The 16,005-nt window shown below is 42.3% G+C and overlaps 2 protein-coding genes across 2 annotated transcripts; one reads left to right on the forward strand and one right to left on the reverse strand.

The window, feature by feature from the left end:
- Window positions 1-258: 258 nt before the first annotated feature.
- Window positions 259-10,754, forward strand: LOC103190296 (protein FAM166B-like). Its single transcript, XM_007911027.1, has 8 exons — window positions 259-339; window positions 661-698; window positions 7,364-7,581; window positions 8,246-8,394; window positions 8,792-8,927; window positions 9,374-9,468; window positions 9,852-9,963; window positions 10,699-10,754. Exons 1-8 carry the CDS (start codon window positions 259-261, stop codon window positions 10,752-10,754), a joined length of 885 nt encoding a protein of 294 aa, XP_007909218.1.
- Window positions 10,755-12,041: 1,287 nt separating this feature from the next.
- Window positions 12,042-15,587, reverse strand: LOC121848011 (tubulin beta-4B chain-like). The gene is made up of 4 exons (XM_007911020.2): window positions 15,422-15,587; window positions 14,244-14,352; window positions 14,054-14,164; window positions 12,042-13,666 (listed from the first exon to the last, which is right to left on the reverse strand). Exons 1-4 carry the CDS (start codon window positions 15,476-15,478, stop codon window positions 12,606-12,608), a joined length of 1,338 nt encoding a protein of 445 aa, XP_007909211.1. The 5' UTR covers window positions 15,479-15,587; the 3' UTR covers window positions 12,042-12,605.
- Between the last annotated feature and the right edge of the window lie 418 nt (window positions 15,588-16,005).

Below are 16,005 nucleotides of genomic sequence, written 5' to 3' on the forward strand. Positions count from 1 at the left end.
AGTAATAATAATAATAATAATAATGATGAATAATTATCCTGGCGTTCAGATTTTCGGTACGGCGTCTTCTCACGTCGGAAGGACACCTCCCGAAGCGGCTTTGCAGGGATTAGGGAAGGCGGCTTCTCTCAGGCGGTCCCGCGGCCAACTCGTGCATGTTTATAGTTGCGTCTATCAATATTTATGTTCATCAATATTTATATTTGTGTGTTTTCGTTTGCTTGTTTACAGCAGCACTTGTCTAACCAGCCCTAAGCTATGAGGCATCTGCGGGTCTGCCGCTGGTTCCTCAGCACGGTTTTCGTGCTCCCAGGAAGACAGTGGAACAAGAGGACACAGGTTTGGAGTTGCAAATTGCAATTTCGAAACTTGACACCGGGTCACTTTTTTTTTTTACCCGGGGGGTAGTTAACGAGTGGAACAGGTTGCCAGGATGGGTGAGTTGAGACCAGGGCGCTGGACTCATTTAAAAACGGCTTGATGCAACGAGATGGAAGACGATAGAATGAGTATTTTGGAAGAATTACATCAAATGGGCGAACGTACCTTCTTCGTTCAAACCAATTTTTCGATCTTGTAGGTCAGACAGCAACTTAATTTGTGTAGCAACCTTTAATAAAGGGTATCTCAGATATCTGTTCTTGTTGCTGTTGCCTCCAGGTTGACTCAACTGTGTTACCGGTACAAACAAAGCAGAGGTGAAACTTGCCCAACCAGTGCTTTTAAAAAAAGTAATTTACCTTAATTATTAAACATGCTTTTATTCATTTTTGTAACAAACCCAACAAACCTTCTGGACTCTTGAATAAAAGTCAACAGCATTACATGCCACCTCCGGAACATACTCTCCAGACACTACCATAATGGAAAAAGGTCAGTGGACTTATTCTCCCAGCTGGTAAGGACCTTTATTGGGTAATACTTTACACAGGTGGGATTTTTACATACATCGCTCAAATGTGTGTCACTGTTATCAAAAGACAAGTCTTCTCACTCTGAGTGAACAGCTTGACAACAGCACCCTGTTGGCTCCCCTGAAAGAGAATGCACAAGGTTTTATAATAATAATAATCCTTGCTTTTGATACAGCGCCTTATCACCTAATTGAGGCATCTCAAAGTGCTTCACAGGATATCCTGTAAAGTGGATTGACTATATTTTTGGAGGCAAAACACGGCAACCAATTGCGCACAGCAGTGGTGGATTGAGTGACCAGATTTTTTTTCTGGAGGGATCATTTCCCACATAAATAGTCACTGGCAAGGGATTGCATGGTTCAAATCTAATTGTGAACCTTGCCTTATCGAGTACTGTAGCACAGTTTCTTTCAATGAGTGGAATAAACTACTCAGGGACACAACAGAGGCAGAGAATGTCAACAAATTCAAGAGAGAATTGGTGAAGTTGCTGTATTAATTGAGGGGTAAGAGGCCCCAGAGATGAATATTGCAATGGTCTTATCCAGTTCTGTACCTTCCAATGTATCTATGTGTTGGCGGAACTTCCTTTGGATAATAATTGTCACAACTATATGGGGATAATTTGTTTGCTTACCAGAGTCTCTCTCTCAGTCTTCCCTTGTTCCAATGCCTTATACCTTAAAAATCCCTGGGACCAGACAATATTGAAAAACTCCCATCATAATTGGGCCTGTCAAAAAAATGCATTTCTATTACATATGCGTGTAATATTGTGGAGTGAAAAGTGTGATAGACACAATCCATTTAGAGACATTGGGTGGTGTGGTGGGTAAAACACTGGGGTCCATAATTTGCTGATTGCAAACTTCATTTTCACATAATAATAATCCTTATCTCGTCTTCAAGACGTCTCGACACGCTTCACAGAATATACTGTAAAGTGAATTGATTGTATATTGTGTGAGTGAAACAAGTAACTCTATTTAGTTCAAAACACAAAATACTGCAGATGCTGGAAATCTGAAACAAAAACAGAGAGAGAAGAGAAAAAAGAAAGTGAGTCAACGTCTCGGGTCCACGACCCTTCATCAGACCCAAAACGTTGACTCACTTTTCTTTCTCCATAGATGCTGCCTGACCTGCTGAGTTTTCCCAGCTCTCTCTGTTTTTGTTTCAACTCTAGTTGATCACCACACAACATTCCTACTATTCAATCAGTGGGACTGGCTTGTGCAGTGGAATAGAAGCTATTCTTCCAGGATCAGGAACTTTAACGGGTCAGTGAAACCATTCAAAATTTACAGGGCAAAATGGACAGTGCAGTAAGCTACAATATGCCACAGCTAACTTGGCAGTGGCAGACAGGATGACAGAAATCTTCAAGATCTATTTGATAAACGCAGCAATACAGTACTGCTCCAATATGCGTCACGTACATCATTCATAATGACGCCTTCCCCTTGTAATAAATGGGCTGAGGAGAAATTCTACCTGCGTCTAGATTTACTTTATTTAACTAACATGTCAGAGCATCAAAAAATTGTCAAATACTTAAATGCATTCTTGATTCTGAAGCCGCCTTTCTGTGCATTTCTTTGAAAAAAATACAAGGTGTAAATTCTGAAATGCTGCCGTGTGGAATTGCTCTCCATAGATACTGTATGTCAATGGAGTTGACTTCACATTCTGGGGTGAAATATGGAGTATCTGATAATGTGCTCCTTGTAATAATACAAAGAACACATTATGAATGATGCAAATATCACTCCTTTCTCTTTCGTTTCTTCCGCTGGCACCTCACTGTTGGTCACACCAAGGATTCCATGCTTCCCTCAAAGCTTGTATCAGCAGCTGGGATTGACTGGCACTGAACCAGGATTTAATGATTCGTTTTTGAGAGAAATGTCAAATCATTTTCAATCTCAGTCGCATTTCACATATCAAAGTTCACCAATGAGCACTCGTACTACCTGCAGATAACAGGAATGCAAATTTGAATTTCCATTGGCGCAGGGTTATCACACACCTTTAAATACTTTGGCTTTAAAGTGGATAAACAGGATACCTGATGACAAACAATGGATGCAGTTTGTATTCACTGCTTGTATTTATAAAATGCTTCATTGTTTTTCAGTTATTGAAGTCCAATATGTGGGTTGGGTTAATCATGGGGAAACTAACCCAGGAGCCCTCAATTCCGTACTTAATCACTGTAAGATTACAAAATCACCTGTAATTCCTTTTATTGTTCATTACATAATGAAGGGCACCTTACAACACAGCAAAAATAACTTGCATTTAGGTAGCACCTTTCACACTTCAAATCATTTTACAAAACACAGCAACTGATTCGAAATTAAGTTTATGTTGTTACATGGGTGAACATGGGAAGTTAATCTACACCGGCTCTGTCCCGAACACAACAGTGAGATGAGCATCTAGTTAATCAATTTGGGAGTAGATTTGGATTAGGAAATGCAAATCCATGAGAGAGATTCCATGTTTCTATGAAACAGCATTGCTCTGACCTCTATTCACGAGTGTTTGCATGTGGTTAAGGCAACCTGCAAGTTTTGCAAACAAGGTCTTAACCCCAACCCGCAAATTAAATCAGATTGATGTCAGACTCATTGCGTGACAGACAAACATGCACAATTGGCCGCCGCATTTCGCCCATTAAATATACAGTCAATTCACGTTATGGTACATTCTGTGAAGTGCTTTAGATGTCTCGAAGACGCGAGAAGGCGCTATATCAAATGCAAGGGTTATTATTATTCCCCAAACTGGAATAGCTTGTTTATCAAACAATGAGACTGACATCAATGTGCAGCCAATACTCCATCCCCTTTTCCTTTATGACGCCAAAGTAGCTCCTCTGATATCACCACAGCTTCCTCACGACGTCACAAAGCGGTTCAATCACATAACTTAAATAATATTCAGACAGGCTTAATTCAGCCGCTTCACACGTCACATCTTTCTTAATGATACATTGAAGGCAGTTATGTACAATGGCGTGCTTTAATTTCGTTCTCGTGCACTTGTCCTTATTATCGATCGTGCCGAGGATTTCAGGCTTCTACCACAGTTCGTTGCAGTGGTTGAGAGGAGAGTAACTGCAATGGTATATGATATTTTCTTTCAGTGTGAGAAACTCTAACCATCAATAACTGATCTAAACTGCCCTTAACATCTGGAACTCACTCCCTCAACCCCTCTGCCTCCCACCCTCTCTATCAGTCTTCAAGTCCCACCTTAAAACTTACCTCTTCGATCACCACCTCCCCCTCTCCCTTTCACCCTATTCCCCCTTCTTACTGCTAAGCACCCGTCCAACCCAACCACTGTAAAGCGCTCCAAGTTCTTTATCAAACCGGTTTCAAAATGATTACGAGGCATTTCAGGACTCTGAATTTTAAGTGCTTTTGGGATATGTTCTTATGTCCTTTGGGAGAAATTCATCCAACGTGTGATTACCTGATAGGGTTGAATCTGAGCTCTCTGGCAGTTAAGTAGTCATTCTGTCCAATTACACTGGTTGACCATTTGTAGGAGGATTGATCACCCCTGGCAATGGAGCAGGTTTTCTATTTGAGCACTCCAACTGTCCAGTGAGTGATGATTCTGTTGCCTGGTCATTTCTTGGGCAAAGTGCTTGGATGACTTGGGAATCCAGTGATGAAAGCGTGTTAGATCCTATACAACACTGTGGGCATTGTGACCGATTTCCCTGGCAGCTGAATGCTGGGCGCAGGACACCTCCCAGAGAGCCTCGTGGGCACAGTGTCCGATTACCCTGGCAATCTTGCGACGGGCGCAGTGTAGGTCCTGGACAAATCCGTGGGCATTGACTCCAAGATACTAGGCTGCCCTGTGATGGGCGCAGTGTAGCTCCTGGACAACAACCCTGTGGGCATTGAGTTCCTTGACCATCCTGTGATGGGCGCAGGTTGGGTCCTAGACAGCTTCGGGGGCACTGGCAATACTGTGATGGCCTCAAAGTAGCCCCTGAGCATTGTAACCAATTTCCCTGGCAATCCTGAGATGGCTGAATCTTGGGTTTTGGAGAGCTTGGTGGACATTGGATTTGAGTTCTCTGGTAATCCAGTGAGAAATATGCCTTATTTCCCTGATAGCCTGGTAAGGAAGGTGTATTAGTTCCCATGTTTCCTTGAGGCAGAATCACCTTAGTTCCATGGGAGTCCAGGAGAGAATGGTTCTTAACACCCTGACTGCTTGAGGGAAGAAACGTCTTTGTTCCTGGAGGGCCTATTGGGGGAAGCGTGTTAGATCCCTGTTCATCCACTGGGAGAACCACTGTAGCTTCTTGATTGTCTTGTACTAGATTCAGCTGAGTTTCTTGTCTCTCATGTGAGTAGTCAAGTGAGGGAATTTTGCAGCCAACCAGCTGAGGGTTCACCTGAGTTCCTTGGCTATCTAATGAAGGCTGTATCTGAAATGTCTTGCTGTCTCCTGAAGGAACTGTCTGAGGTTTGGGGTATTCTGTTGAGTTAACCACCTGAGTTATGAAAAAGTCTTTTGGATAATGTGTCTGATATGTTCGGAGATCTTGTATATAGCATGGCCCAGTTCCTCGGTGATTAAGGCACAGATTAACTTGGTAGGTTTGTTCTTTACTAGTCACAGCCCTTTGTCGTTCCCGTGGGATATCAATATGAATTCCTTTGCATTCCAGTGTTAGCTGCATCTGTTTTTTCATGTTATCTCGATGGGAAAGTCTTCTACCGTTGTTGGGACTGCCACGTGAGGGAGTTCTGTACCTGTCCCGAAAGGTCTGCGGGCGAGGTCTGTGGGTGTCTTGAACACATGTCTGATTTGTCAGGTACTCCAGCAAGACTATATTCCTTCTGATAGCTACTGGTGAGACCTTTTCAATGAGGGGGGCGCTTTTTGGGATCTGATAATTGGGAAACCTAAATTTCTGTTGCTTCAGAACTGTCCAATTATTCATCCCAGAGCCTGGCCAGGAACGCCGGCAAGGCACCGATGTGCCCATCTTATTCGTTAAATGGCCTAATACCTGACTCAGCCTCTCACAGAGGGTTACAAGGTGCTGACTGGCTATGGTGCTGATGTCACGAACACTGTAACGTAACAGCATATTGGTTGCTTGGTAACTGCCTGACACTGACAGTAGGAAATTTGCTGTGCAATGATAGTCCACCAGATACAGCAGTCAGGAGCAGCCTGACGACTGACAGGATGAATGTCGGGAAGCATAGCCTCTTCACCCCAGAACCACATTACATCCCTGGGTAGGTGATGCTTTCTATGGGCGCGTATTAGGATTGGGTTTAAAACATAAAACTACAGCCTTTAATATGAATTATTGCTTTATGACTATAATAAGAATATCAATGATCTGTTGTCAATACACCCTGACAACAGAGTCTATTGACCCCAAATTCCACCTCATCTTACATTAAGACTTGATTTCGAAGCCAGAACCGAGAAAAAAATGACTTCAAAATGAATATCACCAAGTCCCTTCTTGAAGATGAACTCTATTCGGTGATTGCTGAATACATGTCACTGGCAGTGTCCAGCAGAGAGAAATATTTTACTCTGCAGAGTTCAAAGTGTTCAAATGGCTTCAGGAGAGGAGAGAAGAGAGAAAATTGATGAGAAGAGAAAAAAAGGATATTCAAACACTGTGTTTATTTGCAATAATAATAAAAATCCTTGCTTTTGATATAGCGCCTTATCACGTTGTCAAGACGTCTCAAAGCGCTTCACAGGAATCGCTATAGCGTAAGAACTGTGTATTTGTATGTAAACGTGGTAGCCAATTTGCACGCAGCAATGTCTTACAAACAGCCGTGAAATGAATAACCAATTTTATCTCGGGGGTCGTGGCCAGGAATAATAATATAGACTTGATAATGAAGAAATCTAACATGGTTAACAGCTGTGGCCTTCACACTATTATGGAACAGGGTTATGCGGAATGGTGGTTGAGACCAGGATACTGGACTCACTTAAGAAATGGCTGAATGGGAGAATGGAAGGGTGGGGATCTTGGTAGGATAAGAACTCAGCCCCCTCTTCTTCTGACCTCTCTTACGATCTTATGCTATATAAACATAAATTTCTATTTTGTGTGCATGAGACACAAATACAAAGTCACTCCATTTCACAGTAAATCCCGAAGAGCGATTTGAGACATTCTTCTGATATAAGGCGCTATATCAAATACAAGGATTATTATTATTATACTGTCACATTGATTTCAAACTTTTTTTCCAAATAACACTGGACTTTCCTGGCCAAGCAACTAACTAAATATTCCTGCAGGCTGATTGACATTGGCCCAAAATATCTGGATGTGTAACTTATATATTCCGCTGTACTTATATTGTTGTGTGGGACACTGGGTGTGGAATTGTAATATATGTATAAATACCTTTGTTCACATGTAGATATGCAGGATATTGTCCCAAATATCCACATCAAACTGGGAAGACCTTTGGCAAAACCACATTGGATCTACTGGCTTCTCATGCCAATGAAGGATCACACTCTCTTCTGGCACCTATAAATGCGCCTCAGTACTACAGTGATGATGAGAACTGCATACCCTATTCACCGGGTGTATCAGACCAGATCTTTGGAGAAAAGCTCATTCCTGGCTACACCGGTGAGTCAGATATGGTATGAGTTTTATTCTGAATAGAAAACATTCCGTTTATGATATTGCTTTTGTTTTTTTTGGTCAGCTAATTGTCCAACACATGCAGAAGCTCATCTCCAAGCTTAAGGTATCCAAACCAGATTGAACGTTCCACGTATGTGTGCCACCAAACATGTGGGGTGATCCTAGCTGGACAACCAGTGGGAAGCTTGCCAGACAGCGCTTTCAATGAGAATCTGTGACGTTTTAGCTGGTTAAACCCCAGCAGTACCCCCACTGCACACTTGGGTCCCAAACCTTCGCTTTTTTCAGCCTGCACCTAATACTCTGCAGAATTAGACATGTAGAATGCATACCTCCAGGAAGAGAGTACTCATTCCATTCTAGATACAAGAAAATTAATATCATTGTGGTAGACAAGATTGCAGAGAATAAATAGATTTTGTTTGCTAAGAACTAATGCAATCGCCAACTACTTTATCTTTCCAACTTCAAACTGGATTGCTTCCTTCCACTTCCCAAATTGCTGTCATATTCCTGTAAAGTGTTCCAAGATGCTACCCTCATGAAGGGCATTAACCCTATGTTATAATGAACCAGATCAGTATCCTTGTTCCATACTTTCATATGTCCTTATTCTATATCATCAGACTTTTCCTTTACTCATCAGGATATGTTCCTCAGAGGATGTACAAGTTTGGGAATAGCTACAATAAGGAGTCTCTTGATTGTGGAATGGAATTATTGAAGAATAAAGTGGATTACCAGAGAAAAAAGAATGAACCGATACTCCTCACCTATAGAGATGGCGGAACAAGGGTATAAATTATGAGACACAGTGGGCATGTCATGGCAAGAGAAAACAATGTAGTCAATACTCATATGAACCTATACTGTCAATGGTAGGAAAGCAGTAGGAAGGGGATGGGGTACAGCAGAGATGTCAAACAGCATAACCAGAGCTTACACTGATGGGACATATTGGTAGAGGGTGCGGGGTACAAAATATATAACGACATTCAAGTACAGCTGGGAGGAATAGAGTATTTGCCTACAAATGCAATCACTCCACTTAACAATATTTACTGTGTTTTGAGTGTTTCAACATTATCGATGCTATATCAAATGTAAGAATTATTATTCCTGATATTAATAGTAAACACTCGCACTGGCAGTATACAGATTTATGTGTTCCACCCTGGCATTTCCTTCTCAGCTGGCAACCTCTGGTGAGAACAGGCCATTGAAAGCAGTGGCTTCAAAAGTTGATCCAGTGAGTTGGACTCATCTGTACAAGCACAAGCATCTCTTTACCACACAACCTCCTGAATTACAGAGGAGAGGGATTGCAGGTATGTTTTTACTATCACATTAGAATATAGTTTGGAGTAAGATGAAAGGTTAATCAATGTTTAAAAAATCCAGTCAATCAACGCATTATTTTACGACCACACAAGTGAGCTTCAAGTTTGCTGTGAAGGAACAACTGAAAAATAGTGTTCCTTCGTTGCTTGTCTGAGGATGCAGATAAATGCTTGTCTGAGCATAACATGCACTGCAACCCACTACTGACGCCATGTGGAAGTAGTTTCAGAAGCAGTGATCACAGCATAAATGTGGTGACTCTAAATGCCCTGGCCTTGCTCCCAGTGCTCCTTTCAAAGGTCTCAATTTGTCCGGCCTGAAAACGTTGAAAGGATTACTTTCAATATTGTTACTTTAGTGAAGTACTCAGCTGAGGACAGCGCTTTCTGTGGGGAAAAAAACATTGATAATCTCCTCTCACTGTTTAGTGTAGGTTACACAGGATTTGTTCCTGAAATATCAAAGATTTACTCGCATCCTTATTCTGAACGTGTGAAACAAGCCATGGATACGTTCCAGCATAAGCAGGTATTTACAACTATTCCTGCAAAGGTTCCTACTGAGCATTTTTCAGGAAGGAAGGTTTCTTGAAAAGTGCTATTGACACGGGGCTTGAAGCCACAACCGTCTGACTCAAGAGAGAGTGGTACTACTGAACCAGGTGCTAAATCAAATGCAAAGATTATTATTATATGTATTTGTTATCTAGCACCTATTGGTAATGTATTGATGGTTGTTTTTCAGTTCTCCAAACTGTTTGCTGTTGTGTTGATATGTTGTTAGTTTCATTATTCTATCGGTATATTTTTTAAAAATGTTGATTGAAATATTGTATTTTTAAGTTATGAAATTTCACGTAATGGAAATATGCTAATCGTGCAGTTTTCATGCCACGAACATTTTCATTTCAGTATTTTTCAAGGAACAAAATCAAATCTTGCCCAAAGCCTTTTGTCTCCCAAGTTGATAATGAGATTTACCACAAAGCAGGAATGGTCCCTCATTATGGAGGTCATATGCCAGGTATGTGTATCAATCTTTAAAAACCTCTGCATTGTAGTCACTAAATACATACTGTATCCAACAATTTGCAAGGGATTAGGGAAGACTTAATTAGACCTTCAGCAATTAAGAATTTAGAAAGATTTATAAAGCTACATTGAGGAATATGAAGGTGAAAAAGCTAAAAAAAAAAACTTATTGAACTTTACATTAAAAAGATTACAGACCTAATTTGAGAGGTAACTGGTTTGTCTATTTTGTGGGTGTGTTCTGATATACCTACATTAATAGTTATAGAATGACAGAATAATTCTTTATTTCAACAAATTCATGTTTGCAGGCAGTCAATTTGGTGTTGGAAACACATTTGGTCGGAATTCTAGGAATGCCTATCAGGAAATCCATATTCCTTAAAATTCCAAAATGTCATTGCATAAAATTGTACTATCAGGAAGTTTTTGAGTGGATGACTTTGGAGTTTTTGAGATGGAAACACAGAAAGGATGAAATAATACAGAACAGAAAGTGAAAGGTCAGAAATGAGCTTTAATGTGATGAATAAACAATACAGTAGTTGGAAGTATTGAACACTGTATAGAAAATATTACTCCTCAACTTTGTAATCCTGGTATGTCGGATGCTCAGATATGTATTAACAACTGAACTGCGATCTGGAAATTAACCCATAAAGTAATGTCATGAATAGTTTCTCCATGAGCTCTTGGTGATTTATAAGAACATTTGCTTGCACCAAAGAAAAATTTTCAATGCATAATGCTGATGAGAAATTTCCTCTGGGCGTGAGGTCATAAGCATTACTTCTGGGTTGAAAATAACGCTTGACCATCAACTCACATATATGTAGTTTGACATTCTATTGCATTGATTAGAGATGCACTTTAAATTGCTGCTGGATAATGCTTGCCAGTGAAAATATTGAGCGCATAATCTAGGCTGATACTCCCATTGAATTGCTGGGGGGTGGGGTGGGGGTTGCACTGTCAGATCTTCTGTTCTCTGATTGAGATGTTAAACCAAAGCCCCATCTGCATTGCCTGTAAAACAATTACCTGTGAAGTCTTTTGAGATGTTTACATATAGGTTTTCCTGATGTGAAAGATGCTATTTACTGTAAATGTAAATTTGCTTTGTTTTGGTGCTACATCACATGCAAGGTTTATTGTGCGCTCAACCATCCTTTTCAGACACCCTCCTGGAACACAGGATTATGCCAGTTATGGAACAAGTGAGGTGCATTAAATTATTTAGTAGCTGCATTAAATAGATTGATTCAGCTACAGGAACAAATACATTCTTGTATTTGAAATAATTGCTTATCATCATCAATATTATCCCAAACCTTATCAGAGCCTTCACAATACATAGTACTTTGAAGTGTACTATATTTACATAAACAAATGTGTTTTTTTCATGAATTTTGAATGAAAAATATTGGCCAGGACACATGGGATCTTTATGCTTAAGAGATAGAATCAGGACCACTTTCCTCCACCTTATCACCTTGCCAAGGTCCACTGGCATCCCACCACATACAAATTGACTTAATGATCGTGGAGTCCTGTAGCTTATTGGTTAGAGTACTCACCTCTCTCAAGAGAGGACTTGGGTTCAATTCCCTGGCGGGGAGAAATGTTAGACAAGTTTCTTTACTCCACGTGTGTCTGTTTACCGAGCAGTAAGTAGAAACCCAGTTGTTAGTCAACTGGCGGATTGGGTTTTCAGGAGCAATAATCCCCGATTGTTTGTGGGACATTGCTATGTGCAATTGGCTGCTGTGTTTCACCCCCAAAATATACCGTCAATTCACTTTACAGTATATTCATGAGAGCTTAATAACATATAGTCTCAAAAAAATTAAGTTAACAAAATTAGCTATCTGATCTTTAGAAAATATATACCGACTTATAGATCCTTTCCTATCTTTAAGAATTCAAGAATGGCATCTTGTATAATGGTCACTAGAAGTTTACCCACAACTGAGATAATACTGTATTTGGCCTACAATGTCATTTTATTCTTCTCTTGAGCAGGGATGTAACATTCACTAACTTGGGAAAACAAAAGGCAAAACCAAAATGTTAACAGATATAACAGATTTAATTCAAGTATTTCAGACCAACATTCAATACAAAAGAGAAGATATGAAAGTAGAACAGGAAGACATGAAATTCAGAAACAGGTTTCAATGTAACAAAGAGAAAAGCAAAGTAAAGTCCATAAGAATTTTTATTAAAGTATTCTTGTTAGAAAGAGCAAACTAAATACTTTCCCTATTGCAAGAGATTCCAACAATGCTGTCCCTTGGACCCACTCCTACTCAAGGGACCATTGTAAGGAGACTGAGCGAAGAGATTTGGACTGGTCCAAGAAACGATCCAAGCCACATGACTCGGGTAAGTACAGCAAGAAAAAACAGGTGATACTATACAAGCTCTATATTTCTAATCCAGGAAGTAAAAAATCACCAACACCTTCCTGAAATTATTCAAAATGCAACAATTTAAGATACCACTGGATCAAAAGCCCAAGTATGCATATAGGAAAAGTATTGTTTTGTAACTTTTCAGCCCCCATTAAAGAGAACACTGAACACCATTTGGATTTAATTTTCCCAACAGGCTCTAAATTATATACAACACTGCCTATGCAGCCTCTTCTTCAGCCTCCTCTTCAAATTCACCTTCATCTCCAACTGTGGCATCCTGGTATTGCTGGTACTCTGACACCAGATCATTCATGTTGCTCTCAGCCTCAGTGAACTCCATCTCATCCATGCCCTCACCAGTGTACCAATGCAGGAAAGCTTTCCTCCGGAACATGGCTGTGAACTGCTCAGAGATGCGTTTAAACAGCTCCTGGATGGCTGTGCTGTTGCCAATGAAGGTGGCAGACATCTTGAGGCCTCTGGGTGGGATGTCACAGACAGCTGTCTTGACATTGTTGGGGATCCATTCCACAAAATAGGTGCTATTTTTGTTCTGCACATTTAGCATCTGCTCATCCACCTCTTTCATGGACATACGGCCTCGGAAAATAGCAGCAACAGTAAGATAGCGCCCGTGTCGTGGGTCACAGGCAGCCATCATGTTCTTAGCATCAAACATTTGTTGAGTGAGCTCAGGCACTGTGAGGGCACGGTACTGCTGGCTTCCACGGCTGGTTAGAGGAGCAAAACCAGTCATGAAGAAGTGCAGACGGGGGAAGGGCACCATATTCACAGCCAGTTTACGCAGGTCAGCGTTGAGCTGTCCAGGGAAACGCAGGCAGGTTGTCACACCACTCATGGTGGCTGACATTAGATGGTTCAAGTCACCATAAGTGGGAGTTGTCAGTTTCAGTGTGTGAAAACAAATGTCATACAGGGCCTCATTATCAATACAGAATGTCTCATCAGTGTTCTCTACAAGCTGATGGACAGACAGTGTGGCATTATAAGGCTCTACTACAGTGTCCGACACCTTTGGTGAAGGTACAACGCTAAAAGTGTTCATGATTCTGTCAGGATATTCTTCACGGATCTTGCTAATGAGAAGTGTGCCCATACCAGAGCCAGTACCACCACCCAGTGAGTGGGTGAGCTGGAAGCCCTGGAGGCAATCACAGCCCTCTGCCTCTTTCCTCACCACATCCAGAACAGAGTCGATTAGTTCAGCGCCATCAGTGTAATGTCCTTTGGCCCAATTGTTACCGGCACCACTTTGCCCTAAAAACAGCAAGCAAAAACATGCGACAATACAATTTAAATACTATACACTGAATAAATATCATCGATAAGTCCAACTCTGGTCACAGTACAGAAAAAGTCATTTTGGTAAGCCCTTCAGAGTAATACTTTCTGATACAGCAAGCAGAAGAACATGAAGGTACAGGTTCAGGGTTCTAAAGGGTAGTTTATGGACAGATAGCAGAAGTATATTTCCACTTTTTTTAATTCTGTATTGAGAAAATAGGGTAGGCATTCTGTAACAATTAGATCAAAAGGATGAAGAGCCTCCATATCTCAGCAAGTGAACGTCTGAATATAGTTCCCCCTCCCCCGTCTTAAATTACCATTTAGGTCTAGACACATGTTGGCATAAAGAGTACCTACCAAAAACAAAGTTATCAGGTCTGAAAATCTGTCCAAAGGGTCCAGATCGAACAGAGTCCATTGTACCAGGCTCCAGATCCATGAGAATTGCACGAGGCACATATTTACCACCTGTTTAAAGACATTAAATTAATGCCTTGTTTTTACACTCATAATACATACCTAAAAATATTGTCAATGTTTTCAATACCTGTAGCCTCATTGTAATAAACATTAATCCTTTCCAACTGAAGATCACTGTCCCCATGGTAGGCTCCAGTGGGATCAATGCCATGTTCATCGCTGATGACTTCCCAGAACTGAATACAAAAAGTAAACTTACATTAACAATCAGCAAAGGAGAATAAAGTGTAGTCAAGGGCAACTTAAGAACAAAAACCAGATAATCACTATCTTGTTAAAGAAATGCTAACAACTGGAACAGGTTGCCAGGAAAGGTGGTTGGTCGAGGGCAATATTTAGGAAACAGCTTGAAGGGAGGATAATCTTCTGACAGTCCACCTTACAACTTCAGGAGTTACCCTCATTGTTGTTATTACCTTGGTCATTGACCTCCCTCCTTGGGCAAATAGCCTTGTTAAAAAGCCCTCACTATTTGGACACCTCCATCACGTTCCCTCCTCTGCCCTCTCACACCCCCCCCCCAATGAAAATAGACCCAATCTATAAAAGTCTGCGGATGCCGGATCCATTCACCTTCTCAAGACTTTGGTGGACAGATATTTGAGGGGATACGGGGCAAAGGCAGGTATTGGGCTTACCCTACATACCAGCCATAATCTCACAGGATGGCCGTACTCCGGGCTCCAGCTCAGACCGGAAGACCAGGAGAGGCTCGGGAGCACGTGGCGCTGCGCGCGCACTCTCCCACAGCTCCAGCGCATCGTCAGACGCCCTCGAACTCCGCGCATGCGTAGAGAAACGAGACTCGAAACCACTCGCGCGACCCTCCCGCCCCCCGCCCCCCCGCTAACGGTCGCTCGCACCCCCGAGGCCCGCGCGCTCAACTCCTCAAGTCGCGGGCTGCGGGCCTAACGGCCACACTAGGCCCCGACGGAGGCCGGCGTCGAAGCTCGAGCGCAGAGAGGTGTTTTTTTTCTCGGGTCTGCGGGCTCGACTTATTACCTCGGGGGGGGGGGGGGGGGGGGGTTCCCTACACGACGGCGGGGACGGGTGGGCGGATTTGCCCTCTTTTCCGTGACGCTTAATCGTTCGGAGTAGCCGTCCGTGAAGTTGTCCCCGCCGAGCTCCTCCAACCGCCACCACCCGCACGACTCGAAGACAGACAAAAAAAAACGCCCGCTCGGCAGAGTCTGCGAAACAATCCCCCCGCCCCCTCGCTTTCCACCCGTATCTCAGGGGACAGACCTTAGCACCAATTTGGTTGCCGCACTGGCCGGCCTGGAGGTGCACGATCTCTCTCATACTGGAAGGTTTGTCTGCCCGGTGATGTCTAAACTCAATGCCGTTACTCACAACCACCTTCGCTGGGCTGCGGCGGCTCAACTGACTTTCGACTGTTGGCGGGGCAGATTATATAGCCACATGTCGTCCCCGCCCACTTTACACGTCTCGCTGTCCCATTGGTCCGTTTGGGGCTCGCTCGCCTTCCATTGGTTGGCCGGTAATGGGCGACATGCGCAGTGGAGGTTTGCCCACGTGCTGCCTCGCCTGCCGGCCGTCGTGTTAAAGGGGAACAACAACGTCAGGACTGTGTGATTTGGGCCAAACTTTTATTATTAGGAGCGTTTGTTTTGAGGCCATTTATCATTGTTATTTGCTTCCCCTCTCGGAAGGCACCGCCTCTCAGGGTCTCCCTGGGAGAAAAGCAATGGTTTTAAGCATAAGTTTGTAAAAAGGGTATTAGATAAACATATGAAAATGGAAAAATGTAAAGGGGGGGAATGTGGGGAAAGGTGGAGTGTCAATTAAAAGCTCTTCCAGAGAGCCAC

The sequence above is a fragment of the Callorhinchus milii genome, unplaced genomic scaffold (genome assembly GCF_018977255.1).
Source record: "Callorhinchus milii isolate IMCB2004 unplaced genomic scaffold, IMCB_Cmil_1.0 Scaffold8, whole genome shotgun sequence".
Lineage (NCBI taxonomy): Eukaryota > Metazoa > Chordata > Chondrichthyes > Chimaeriformes > Callorhinchidae > Callorhinchus > Callorhinchus milii.